Below are 14,339 nucleotides of genomic sequence, written 5' to 3'. Positions count from 1 at the left end.
TTTCTTTGGTCCAACCCATGGCTGCCTGAATACAGTGGTGTTACCGAACAGTGACTGCATCTGATAGAATACAATTACTATTCGGCCAATAATTTTCCACTTGGCCCAGTCAATTTTTAAATCAACTTTTATCAAGCCAAGCGATGCTTGCAGGGCCATGGCTGGAATTTGTCTGATTCAGCAGGAATCACTGAAATTCATGACGCCTGTGGCCAACCTTAAGTCAGGTAAGTTGCCGATGCTGAGGAAAGGGGAAATACCTCACTAACACTACAGTAAAGGAGGGTTTCCCCCAATGATCCTAATGCAAACGGGGCAATGATGATGGGCCATTTTTTCCCCAATTTACCACCAAATCAGATCATCATTCCTCTCACTGACCACCAAGTGCTGAAAGGGCAAAGTGACAGGTTCTCTTTAAGGTTTCAGGACTTTTTGCTGAGAGCTGTAGAAGAGCTGCACAGGGTGCCTGGAGATTGTAACATTAATCTGAAAACTGATTGTGACAGACATACTAATTAGTGAACTACTGCATGTCAATGCTCTGTATTATTGGTGACAGATTCATTTGACTCAAAAATCCAAATAATAGCAATAGATATTGAAGTGTGTCTCTAGCCATAACATGTTTCTTCAATTTGGAAAGAGTGGGAAAGAGTTAGAAGCCTTGTTGAGTTTTATCCCATGCCATTTTCAGTTACAAATCAGCAGTGTCTTGTGCAATCCCTGGAAATGAGGAACAAATGGTAGATGTGCAGTGTAAAGACTAAGAGCCCTTGATCATACCAGTGCATTGAAGTGCCATTCACATTGAAAATAGAAAACAACATTGCTAACACAACACAATGGACCAAAGAATACACCTGCAGTATTTTGTTGTGCAAAATACCCCCAAAAGAAGCCTCTGTTACTTGGATCCCCTGTTCCCAATGCCAACAACCCTCTGTGAAGCACCACACTCCCTGATACACCAAGGCTGACCCCCAATAAAGCAATGAAGCTAAGTGCAAGAAAATGGCACAAAATGGTACAAAAAGTGACAACCATCCCAACCTATAACTAGCTTTTGCAGTAAGGTGCACATGGAAGAGAGGTTCTGGTGACAGGTCTAAAATTTGGACTTCCCTTGAAATGTTTGGCCTTGGTATAGGACACACAAGGTAACACACTCGTTAAACACAGGTTAAAATGGCAATTAAATGTTCATTTCCCACATCTGTGGCTTTTCAAATTTCATTTAGTGTCTGTGTATTAATAGTCAATGAGTTTGTTAGCTCTCACATAGATGCACTGAGCAGGCTATATACTGAGCCATGGGGATTAGAAAAGAACTGTCAAAAGACCAGTGTAACAAAGTAATGGAATTATATAAAGATGGAAAAGGATACCAAAAGAGATCCAAAGCCTTGAATATGCCAGTTGGTATTTCAATCACTTATGAAGAAGTAAAAAATTTGGGGATTTCCTGATACCAAGCCAAGGTTAGGTAGACCAAAAAAGATTGCAGCCACAACTGCCATATGAATTGTTTAGGATACAAAGAAAAGCCAACAGGTAACCTTAGGAGAAATACAGGCTGCTCTAGAAAGAGACTGTGGTTGTTTCCAGGAGCACAGTATGATGATACTTGAACAAAAATGAGATTTATGGCCGAGTTGCCAAAATGAAGCCTTTACTGTGCCAATTTACTGTTACAATATATCCAACACCTTGACATGCTTCACAGCTTCTGGCACACTGTTATCTGGAGTGACAAGACTAAATATTGAGCTTTATGGTCACAACCATAAGCACTAACACAACACAATGGACCAAAGAATACACCTGCAGTATTTTGTTGTGCAAAATACCCCCAAAAGAAGCCTCTGTTACTTGGATCCCCTGTTCCCAATGCCAACAACCCTCTGTGAAACACCACACTCCCTCCCAAGGCTGACCCCCAATAAAGCAATGAATAGAATGGCAATAACAGTAAACAACAGACACCAATTTTCATACTATGCCAAATGCAAATGCACCTGTGCCATGAAACTAGGGCAGTTCTAAGGAGCAGTACTGGATCCTAAAGGTCCATCAGTCTCTCCAAACCTCTGCCCTGACCAATGTATTTGTAATCATTGGGGCCCAAAGTTCAGGTATTAAAGCACTCAGATTTGAGTGGATCCCACTGTACTGGGTGTAAAGTATCCAAACTATAACAAAGTAAGGTGGCACGGTCTCTTTTAGAAGTGGGCAAGGAAGACGTGGCCAGCAGCCTCTCACCACCAAGTGATCTGTGATTAAGCCTCCCCCCCAATCTCTAGCATCCGGAGCGGAATATGCCAGCGATCTAATCAATATCTTTTTGTGAGTGAGGTCTCCAAAACTGGACACAGTATACTAAATTAAGTCTAACTAAAGATCTATATTGAGGAATCAGGGCTTAGTCAGCTAGTAGATGGTACTGTAGCAGTGGTAGTGTACACACAATCCAAATATCAGCTGGTTCCGCAGTAATAGCTGCCTGTGTGACAGAAGCCGGGTCCAATGACCGGCTTTTGCTGAAAGGACATGCTGGAATACCAGTATCCGACCAGCTCTAAGCCAATGGCTGTGATTGATGTGTTCTTGCGGGGGGGGGGGGGTGTGGAGTGATCCCCCTGTAGGGCTTGTGAACTCATGATGCATCACTCACTCTCAGATATTTCTAATTTTTGTAACTCATAAGAAAATGCTCCCACAGGGTTCAGAAGAAACAAGTTTAGTGCAAAAAAAGGCCTCCAAGTCCTCATGCCATGAAGGTGTCCTCACGTCAGCAGTTCGTTCCCCAGTAGTCACTCCTGTAGACTGGGACGAGACTGAGGAGGGCAGCCTCACCATCTTGGAAGGATGATGTGGTGGGCAGTTTGGATGGATCTTTTCCTCTGCAGGGACTATTCTGGACAATCAGTCCTGCTGTGTTTGTAACCAATTCCACTCAACTATATTCAGCATACCAGGCTTACAACTGCATCCACATGTTTCATATCCTTCCACTCACAGGATCTCTCTCTTCCCTCTCAGTACCAACACCTACTTCTACTCTCTCTGGCCCTGGGGTAACACAATCTCTTCCTCTTAGGTGACGGACATTGCAGAATTTTGGATTTATACTCACTTTTATTCCTGTGATATTAGTGATCAGCACAATTAGTGTTATTCCCCCTGACAGGGAAGCGGCCACCAATGAAAATATGATAAAGAGTTCTATCCCCTCAGCACTCTATTCAAATCTAAAAAAAACCGTTTAACGATATAAGTTGTGAAGGCAAATTTTTGGTGTGCCACCATAGGAAGCCTCTTTCTATGGTTGCACATGTGCAGGCGCACTCCCCGAACTGGCTGTGTGTGTCCATAAACACACACAGCCTGGCACTGCCCTGCCCCCTTAGCCCCCTGCTCACAGGACTTGACTGAAAGCTGCCGGAGCCCATGGTTCCCACTGCTCTCAGCCAAGCTTTTAAGTGTAGTAAAAGGGGAAAGAAGACCTGTAGATGGGCACAACACTGGATCAATACAGGGCTCAGGTAAGTATTTGATGGTGACAGCAAATAGCAGATTTTCTACCATAATGCACAGAATGCATAAAAAGGTAAAAAAAAAAACTTTTGAGTTTAGAACCACTTTAAATTGGATCTCTTAGTTTTCATGAGTGTCCAGACATGTCACAGTATACAAAAACTATGTCAGTCATTCCACTTGCCGCAAATACAGGGTGTCATGGACCCACCTCCTAGTGGAGGCCCAGCACTCACAGTACAGAGATGCAGAGAATGGTGCTGGTGTTATCACATCAGCAAAGCTCTCTACATCATTGAAGAATACCCAGTGTTAGAGAAGAGGCGAAGAATAAGATTCCTGCATGTAATGGGGAGGCCTTAAGACTTCTGAAAAAAGGCAGGTATGAATAAAAAATACAAAAATACTGTCACTGCAGCCCGATTTCCTCCTGTTGTTCACTGATATCAGAACGTTTTTATCTTCCCACTGACAACATTGGGGTATTTTTTCTCCTGCTGGCTACTGTTGCATTACATTAAATGCTTCACAACCATTGCTTTCATTTTTATATAGTGCACCGACTGACTAGCCAGACTAACTATGTAAATATGCTATTCGTCAGGTCTATATGCCCAGGGAGAAGCAGGATGTGCACCCAGGAAATCTTTTTTGTGGGCAAGAGTGGCCTGTCCTGGAGCAGTTGACTCATTATACCATTTACTAAACTGATGTGTTGCATTGCATTTTGGAAATATTCTACCCACCGCAGTTTTAGGGGGGTGGACCCAAGGCATCTGGTGTGAATGAGTTCTTACTGCCAACAGGAGGTCCTACATACCATCAGGGCCACTATTACAAAAATGGGGCAACTGTCCTTGGCCCATCAGGTTTGTGTGGCACCACCAGATCCCCCAAACATCCTAAAGTTCTACTGCCTGCCACTGTAATCTGTGTAACGAGACCTTTCCTTTCAATCTCTGTCCGTGTAGTAGTACAGGTAGATTTACAAAGGATGGTCAAATTGCCCTTGTTTGATACAGTGCAAGGGAATTCTTACTATCAGTTACATAGGCAGAGTTTGAACAAAAGGGTTCAACTGCACCAATTAGAGTAATGGGCAGCAGGACTGTTGAGGATTTGGTGGTGGGCTCCTCCTAACCTACATGATGATTAAAACAGGCCTACTGAAAGATCAGAACATTCATTTTGCCCTCAGAATATAGGCCTTTTTTGGGGGGAGGTCTGTTGGGGGTCCAACCACGAGATATTTTTCCTGACCTCACCCATTTCTTTAAAAAGTCACCATGTTAAATACAAGAGCTTATAGCACTTCATCACTCTATAAAACTTACACCTCCCAATCTTCTGAGATGAGGAATCAGGGCACCTTTTAGCTCCAATATAGAGGAAACACACCTGCCACACCTCAAGTTACACAGGCTGAAAAGAAATAATATTTTAAAAATGCAAAAAAAGGATTGGTTTAAAACTCAGTTTTTTTTCCACCAATACCTAAGCAGACCATACATTAAGCAATTTTCTTTCCTGCAACCACAGGTTGCAGGAAAGAAAGTTGCTTGATTCACCCATAAACACATTCAGTGTTGATTCAGGGAATCCCTCCAGCAGCACTATTGTGTTCTGACAGCGGGAGGTTTCCCATACGTCAGAATACAATGATCACTGCTGGTGGCTATATCTACCGGCGGTGATCGAACAAAATGAACCCAACAGGCTGGTTATACTGAAGTCAATCGATGGATCCCTGGATGAACCCTGTTGAACCGGACAAATTTTGAACCATCTATGGCCGGCTTCATCCTTTTTAAAATAACAAACGCAATCATTCAGAAGTGGAGTACAAGGTTTAGGGTAGTATAACATGTCTGGTAGTTAAATAGTACATTTCATAGAGGTCTATACTGTACATCTGACCAAAAAGAGGGATAACTGAGGAGAAGAGAAGGACAAGGAGATATGATTCTAGAAAAGGGACAGACCCTCCGAATGAGGTACAGTTGGGAGAAATGTAAAACATTTTTCAACTGGAGTTCCTCTTTATTGCAAACTTTCGGCTTTATTAGTAGAAAACGTATTTGTTAGCTGCTGAAAATAGCCCATTGTGGAGGCCACACAGACGACAAACAACAGAACTTCAGAGTGACAAAAACATCAAGTTGATCCTCCTCAGTGGGGGTCACAGTACACCCCGCCTTCTGGACGTGTGTGAGGAGGAGGAGGGTCTGTTTTTCTGGTATTCGGGCTCCTTAGAGAATGTCTTTACTTGTGTAAAAGGCATTTCCTCCTCAATGCTGTCCAGCTGCCTAAGACCTCCCTTAGTCCTGCTTATTTCCTGCACAAGGCTCATCATACACAGTGTTGTGTGAGCACAGCAATCTGCACAGCTGTCCACTGCTAACTTTGCTGTCACTTCTCCAACTTCCCATCTATTCTTTATCTCTCTCTCTTCTCTTGCTTATAAGCTGATAACTCTGCTGTGGAGGAACAAAACCTGGAGTTCTCGGACTCCTTGCCCACACTCCGCTCTGTCTGTCCAGCTGTGCCTGTGCTGCGCTGCCTGCTAAGGGCTTACTGGAAGCCAGCGCCTTTGGATACCGGCTGAGGAAGTGCAAGGCAAACCCAGCATAATGAAGGCTCTGATGCTGCTGATTCTCAGCTGTCTGAGAATGGGACAACCAAGTAAGTCTCTTTTATTTCTACATGTGTAAACTCAACTGGAGCTTAACGGTCTTCTATTCAGCCTTGACCTGTGCCCTGATCTACAGGGACTAATTTGAGGTTTTGGAGGTTCGTATCTGCAAAGGTCCACCAGAGAAAGGGTCCCTGAGTTTCATTTGAGGTTTTTGAGGTTTGTGTCTGGAATGTCAACCAAAGAAAGGGTCCCTGATTTTCATTTGAGGTTTAGGAGGTTTATATCTGGAATGTCCACCAAAGAAAGGTCCCCAATTTTCATTTGAGGTTTTGGAGGTTCGTATCTGGAATGTCTACCAAAGAAAGGGTCCCTGATTTTCATGAGGTTTTGGAGGTTCGTATCTGGAATGTCCACCAAAGAAAGGGTCCTGATTTTCATTTGAGATCTAGGAGGCTCATATCTGGAATGTCCACCAAAAAAAGGGTCCCTGATTTTAGTTTTTGACCAGCTGTGCCATACTATTCTCTATCTTCGGGATCATAGATTCATTATGTATCTATTTATCTAAAAACGGGAATTTTATGTAGCTTTATGATTTAGTTGGGTTTCTGACCTTTGACAATAAAGCCTGTCCCATAAGGACATTTCAAAATTGCACTTTGATGAGTGCCTGAACATTACTCAATTAGCCCAATGACACCCCTAACTCTTGATCTATAATACACACATTTTATATGCCTACACTGATCACAATCTATATATCCAAACCTTTTACAAGAACTGTTACTACTCATGAAAAAATAACTATTTTATGAATGTATATTTCATTGTTTTTCCTTGTTGTTCTTTGTATGACAGGTTAAGAATCATTTTCACAATTGTATAATGTCTAAGGAAGGAACCCAATGAATCCTAAAAGCTTTAATAACTTAACAAAGCCAATTAAAATCCCAGTATGACTTAAAACTCCAAACATTCTGAAATACCTATTTATGATAGGCTAGTCTTTTTAAAGAGAATTATAGATATTCATGATGCAGAAAAAGACATAGTTTAAATTAATGTTTATAAGTACTAGGGATCCCCTGTAATCATCTAGGTTAATGCTAAATGTGTTAGGCTATGAATATAAAACTATGTTATTGTTAAATTCAATGTTTCCAGAATACTCACTTGAATTGACAATCTTATATGAAATATATAAAATCGTTTATGAAATTCTATTTCTAAGCCCCCCTTGTTATATCTATAAACACCTGGAAACTTCACACATTATAATTAACCTAATTCAAATAATATCACTTTGGACATTCAGATTTTTAAAAGGCTTGCACTAAAATATATTATTAGCCAATAAAAGTTACCAGCCACTTTATATTTTCCCTGTTCTACTAGTTAACTCGTTAACATGATACCAAATATTACAGCTACACCAAATTATGGCAGTGGAACGTACTTGGAGTTTTAGTTTGAAATGTTGGCACATGTGCTTCAGTCCAGCCTGCCCACCAAAGCCTGACATCTTTGGTTCCGACTATAATGATGTTTCTTATAGTCCAAGACTAGCCATACACTGTGTGATTTTACTGGATATGAGACTATCAAGGGCGGACTGACCATTTGAGAACTCGGGCACTGCTCGAGGGCCCGGGGTCAGTAGGGGGCCCCATGAAATGCCCCTGGTACCTTTTATAGGCTTTTTTTGAGTGTGGGCGAGGACACAGGGGCCCCATGATCCCCTATTGCCCGGGGGGCCCCATGAGTTGTCAGTCCTCCCCTGGAGACTACTGATGCTGTTCATCAGCCTCCAAAATCTCTTTGTTTTAAAACAAATTGCTTATCACAAAGGTACTACATTACCATATATACAGAGCTCTGCTGGGGTCGGACAAATTACAAACAATACTGGTCATGAAGACTTTCCAAAATAATCTATGATCCAAGCTTCACACCCTGGCTCAGCAAAATTAAACTAAACATGTTAAAAAAAGCATTTTTTTCAAAAAGATATTGCTGTGTTAAATTAGATTGTATACTTCTTCAAAAGTAGGCTATATTATATATTGTGTAAAACTACAGGTCCCAGCATGTCCTGTCTGTTGGAGGCTTTTTACAAACTCGAGGATAGATTTTATTCTGGCTTCCTATTGTGATTCTTGCTGCTTTTAGTATCCTTAGATGCTCTGTAGGTCTTAGGTTGACCATAAGCATCTTGTAGCCAACTCTTTGTGCACATCAGCCAATCAGATTATGGTTGATTGTGGTCAGATTACCGCTGAAGATATGAATATGTGTGTGTTCCACTGCTGTAAAAGGTGAATTTAGGCTACAGTCCCACTTCTGCTTTATGTATGGGGTAAAGTTTGAATGCATTCTAGATGAGGGTCCTATACATGTCTAACGTGCATTATATGGTGCGTTTTGCTGAAAACCACCACAAAAAGGTGCAGTAAGCTGACGGCGTGCCAAAACACAAAGCTGTCAATACAACTTTCTTTATTCTAATAATAACCTAATTTAAAAAACCTTCAACCATACAATTGTTAAAAAGCATTTTTTTTATATTTGATTGCGTGCTCAAACAATATGTCCAGCCAAACCTTTTTTTTTTTTTGTTATAGTAGAGTATGGGGAGTTTGGAACCAATTGTCAGCTCTTTATTGCTGTATGTGCCTCTGTTCTTGATTTTCCCTCATTTCCTGCCTAGTGAAACCATTGTCACCATCACAGAAAGTAAGGGTCCTCACTGAAGAAGACCCAGGTGGCAGAGAAAACCTGACAGGGGTTCTAATCCTTCCAGCATGTCTTTGGAGGTGGGAGGAAACCAGAGTACCCAGAGGAAACCCACACAACCACAGGGAGCACATGCAAACTCCATCCCCATGTAGGTAGGGTCGTGGTTACAAGTCGAACCAAAGACCCTAATGTTGCCGGGCAGGAGTGATGACCACAAAAAAACTTTTGGCTGTACTTCATGGATGATTTATCCATAGGTTTTTCTTTTTACTCCTGTTTAATTTGATTTGGTTTGGTTTTTGAGAATGTTTAGTAATCCTGTCCCATCAAAGGTATTCATAGGCCATTGTTCCGTAAAATGTGTGGGAAAGATCTGCATGTAAACTCTGCAGAAAAAAGTCAATTGACAGCGCTGTGATTTTAATGCCAGTCCCACGCAGCAAGTGACATCCTGTAAGAGGGGAAAACCTGGCGCCAAGTTCACAGCTCGTACACAAACTGCAAAATAGTCTAGGTGTGTGTTGGGTACAAAAAGGGACTTTTGATGGGTGGATTGTTTGCTGATGCAATCGCTAAAGCCATCAACTGTGACCATCATGCATACATTTATATGCTGGGTATAGTAAGGCTTAATGAAGAATATGAATAAATATGTAACTTCTTAAGAGAATGTCAAAACAGAAGAAAAAACAAATATGGGTGCCTTATCAAGTGGCGATATATTCCTACACGCAGATTACTTCATGCTTAGGAATCCTTTAAAGCAGGGGTGTCAAAATGGCGGTCCTCCAGCTGTTGCAAAACTACAAGTCCCATCATGCCTCTGCCTTTGGGAGTCATGCTTGTAACTGTCAATCTTGTAATGCCTCATGGGACTTGTAGTTTGGCAACAGCTAGATGGCCACCAGTGTGACACCCGTGCCTTAGAGTAAGGCAGCCAGTCATTTTAATGCCTTCTTTTTCTGAACATGCCAGCCAAGACAGAAAAATAAACAGCAAGCAAAAGATATATAAAATCCACATAGCTCAGTGTATCAGAATATCTGCGTGTGTGAAATAATTAGGCCACCAAGATCTGGAAGGCTTATCTGTCAATCTCAAGTTCACCCTTCTAATCATCCAAAGACACCATAACATTATCTCAAGCAGTTAAAGTCTTACTAAACCCGCGGACCCTGCATTCGCTATATCTGGTCACTTTAATAAATCTGTAACATCACTTGATTGTATCATGCCACTCAAATGCAGATCATGTTCATTGCGATTTCAGTATACAATCTTCTTTAGATCTCCCAACAGCAGTATAGTCCGAGGGCCCTTCTGACTGGTTAAATGTGAATGGATTGTTTAATTAGGCTCTTACGTTACATGGTTTTGGAAAATCCAAAGAAGAGTTTGTAAAATCAAGTTGTAATTCGCATGTCCATCTTAAAAATATTGGGCTGAGAGCTACCATACATCAGTTCTTTACGACAGATTTTCTCAATATTTTTAGAAAATTGGAACCCTGAAATAAATTTTAGGCCTCAAGGAACCCTCAGTAAGAATTATTATCTCTGCAGAACATAGGACATTATGATGATCAGTGAATTGTAGATGTAATAAAATAATTAACAATGGGGTGCACCTAGTAACCTTGATAACCATTTTTTTAGAACACCATTGATCTATATGACAAAAATATCCCTTTATACTGGTGGGAAGTGAAGGAATACCCGATTACATCAGTAAGCAATGTAATGATTCAGAGTAAAACCCCCTTACATTGGTGATTTGTAGAGAAATGTTCCCTTACACTGGAGATCACTGAATAATGGCCCCTTTACATTGGAGATCAGTAGAGAATGGCCCCCTTACATTGGAGATCAGTAGAGAATGGCCCCCTTACACTGCAGATCAGTGGAGAATGGCCCCCTTACACTGGAGATCACTGAATAATAGTCCCCTTACATTGGAGATCAGTAGAGAATGACCCCCCTTACACTGCAGATCAGTGGAGAATGGCCCCCTTACACTGGAGATCACTGAATAATAGTCCCCTTACATTGGAGATCAGTAGAGAATGACCCCCCTTACACTGCAGATCAGTGTAGAATGGCCCCCTTACACTGGAGATCAGTGGAGAATGTCCCCCCTTACATTGGAGATCAGTAGAGAGTGGCCCCATTACACTGGAGTTCAGTGAAGAAGTGTTCCCGTTGCATTGCTGATCAGCAGAGAAAGACTATTATATTAGGTACCATTGGAGAAGGAAACTTTTACATTGGTAATCAGTGTAGTGCTCCTATATATTAGTGGTTAGTGGAACAGTGCTCTTGTAAATGGGTGGTTTGCAAAGAAAGGTCCCCTTACATTCATGATCAATGTAGTGTCCTCCAATACTTTCGGTCAGTGGCAATGTGCTTACTTACACTCACCAGCCAAATTCCTTTATTGGGGTTGAATGGCCACATCACCTAGGAAAAAGGTAATAACCAGTACAGTGCTGCGAAAAAGCATTTGCCCTTCCTGGGATTTTTTTTTTTTGTGTGTGTGTATATTTGTCAGTAAGGGGGCAAATACTTTTTCACAGCACTGTGTTTTTTATTTCTTTGAAGGTAAAAAAAAGACAGTATTTTGAAATACTCCGGCCACTTTATTAGGTACATCTTGCTAGTGCCAAAAAAATATCTCCCACACCATTACACCACCACCATCATTCTGAACCGTTGATACAAGGCAGGATGCCTCCATGCTTTTGTGTTGTTTATGCCACATTCTGACCCTACCATCTGCATGTCACAGCAACCAGTCTGCCCATTCTCCTCTGACATCAACAAGGCATTTTTGTCCACACAACTGCTGCTTGCTGGATATTTTCTCTTTTTCGGGCCATTCTCTGTAAACTCTAGAGATAGTTATGCATGAAAATCCCAGTAGATCAGCAGTTTTTGAAGTACTCAGACCAGCCCATCTGGCACCAACAACCATGTTATGTTCAATGTCACTTAAATCCCCTTTCTTCCCATTCTGATGCTTGGTTTGAACTTCAAAATTGTCTTCACCATATCTATATGCCTAAATGCATTGAGTTACTGCCATGTGATTGGCTGATTAGCCATTTGTGTTACCAAGCAATTGAACAGGTGTACCTAATAAAGTGGCTGGTGAGTGTGTACTGGTGGTTAGTGGGGAAAGTGTACCCTTACATTACTGGCCAATGGAATAATGCCTGATTACATGAGCGCAGTGTCTCTTTACATTTGTGGTCATTGTAGCCCCCCCCCCCTTAGTTGGTGGTCAGTGGAGAAGGCCTTCCTTGCATTGGTGGGGAGTAGAGAAAGCCTTCCCTACATTGCTGGTGAATGGAAAATTGCCTTGTATACTGATAGTCTATAAGAAAAGTGCTCCATTACATTGGTGGTTAGGGCAGAAAGGCCCCCTTAGATTGCTGGTCATTGTGAGCAGTGTTCTCTTGATGGAATAGCAAGAATGATGCCTTAACATTATTGGTCAATTTAAAGAATGTGCTTCACAGACAGCTAAAAGGTTCACTGGTGTCAGTGGTTACTTATCTGAGAGATGAGAGGTGCCACTGGTCCCATGTGTGTGGTCTACAAGAACCCAAAGTTCCACAGAACCCTGATTGAGAAAGGCTGTCCTAGAAACTGCCTTACGACTCACTGGGGTTGATTTACTAAAATTGTACAGTGCAAAATCTGGTGCAACTGTACATGGTAGCCAATCAGCTTCTAACTTCACCTTGTTCAGTTAAGCTTTGACTCTCCAGTTTGCTGTATGGAATACTTTGCATGCCAGTTATATACATATACAACATACACTGAATCTTGTATTTCCAGAAAATTACAAAATTCCCCACTGTTTATCCCTATTAGTCAGCAAAGAGGACCTATCTAACGGAAAATAAAAGCAGATATCGAAGTTGCACACATTTCCTAATATATGTGATACTGTATGTTTCTATATCGCATAGTTCACCCTCATTGCAGCACCATCACTAAGACATATACTATAGCCCTGAATAAACTGGAGGGAAACTTATCTGGAGGCTGCACATGTGTAAACTGCATGCGGTAGAGGTGCCTTGACACAGCATGCATCTTGCACATCTTCCAATATATTTTAAATTAGAAACAGATATTGTGTCCTCTTTATTGGCTAGTGGGTCTGTGTGCGCTGCAAAATGTTACTGTATACTGTATTGTGCAATGAGCAAAATACCTCTCCCACCATGCACTGACCACATTAGTTATAGATTGATCGAGCGTCTTCCATTTCTACTGTCAGTTCCCAAGCATTCTGAGTCCCCAAGTATTCAGAATCTTGTAGTTGCTAGCCCTATTTTAAAAGAATGTTTGCAGTATGATTATAATCACGAAGGCGAAATACCCAAGAGGACCAGGCAATGCACGCAAACAGATGGTTTGTAGATTGGGAAGAGGTTTTCGACTAAAGCCAAAACAGGAACAAAATACTCAGAATAAAGAGAATTTCTCCCACATTAAATCTTGACTGCTGCTTTATAAGGGCAGAGGGGACCGTGTTGAGGGTTTTATCTATATTGCTTTAGTGGGAAATTGTGCACAAGATGACCTAAACTCAGAGGAATTAACAGGAACCTGAACTTACAGAATTATGGAGGTTGCCATTCGGGACTAGAAATGCTAGGTGCCTGGCTATCTTTGGTCTTTTGGTTTGGTGTAGTTTCTGAGTTATTGATCTGCATTATGTATGCAGTTTCAAAGTGTAGACTGCCCTGATTTCACTGGTTGCATACTTTGACAATTCTTCTCTTGGACCATTGGACAGCTACTTATGATTGTATACTGAACAATATGGTAGTGTGACAAGAGCACCCCTACCTGAAAAAAGAAGGTTACTAAGAGATCCACGCGGAGTAATATGGATTCAAAAAATTTACAGGCAATACTTTATTTGATCACATAGATCATAAGGAGGTTAAACATGAGCACGGTGAACATGTCAAGCAAATAAAATCATTTTAAAAGCACTTAGCGTCTTCATATCAGGGTCATTTAGGCAAGTAGAGTACCATATAAGGCAATATATGGTAATGGTGAGGTTTTGATCCTAGGTTTCCATGAATTTCCAGCTCGTATTAAAGTGAACCATAGATTCAGCAAATATGTTCCCAATATAAGTCAGGATGTGTAGAGTAGCCTCCTGATGTATGGAAGCTGGAACACAAAAATACACAAAAATGTATGAAAGTATAGGAGCTGAATCACATCCAGGCCTCACCAAGCCTCCCTCTTCAGTAATTAGTGGATACCTTCATTACCTTCTTAGTTGTGAAACTGTCATACCCGCTTCTCAAATGTAGGGACTTCCTGGATAGCCACCCCAAGTGAAACACAGTCCACAGTACCAAATGATTCTGGGGATATATATAAAAAATTATTATAAAGAA

The 14,339-nt window shown here is 41.3% G+C and overlaps 1 protein-coding gene across 1 annotated transcript in view; it reads left to right on the top strand.

Moving 5' to 3' along the window:
- The first annotated feature begins 5,824 nt into the window (after positions 1 to 5,824).
- The window catches only part of ENG (endoglin), a 90,977-nt gene continuing 82,462 nt past the window's right edge, over positions 5,825 to 14,339 (top strand). Inside the window, exon 1 of the mRNA XM_089669004.1 lies at positions 5,825 to 6,219. Coding sequence (XP_089525130.1) covers positions 6,168 to 6,219 — 52 coding nt within the window. The 5' untranslated portion in view covers positions 5,825 to 6,167. The remainder of the gene's footprint in view (positions 6,220 to 14,339) is intronic.

Source organism: Staurois parvus, unplaced genomic scaffold (assembly GCF_062004578.1).
Source record: "Staurois parvus isolate SC_StPar_1 unplaced genomic scaffold, SC_StPar_1.0 ptg000068l, whole genome shotgun sequence".
NCBI lineage: Eukaryota > Metazoa > Chordata > Amphibia > Anura > Ranidae > Staurois > Staurois parvus.
The sequence above is the reverse complement of the archived record's forward strand: the minus strand, read 5'-3'. Positions and strand labels throughout refer to the sequence as shown.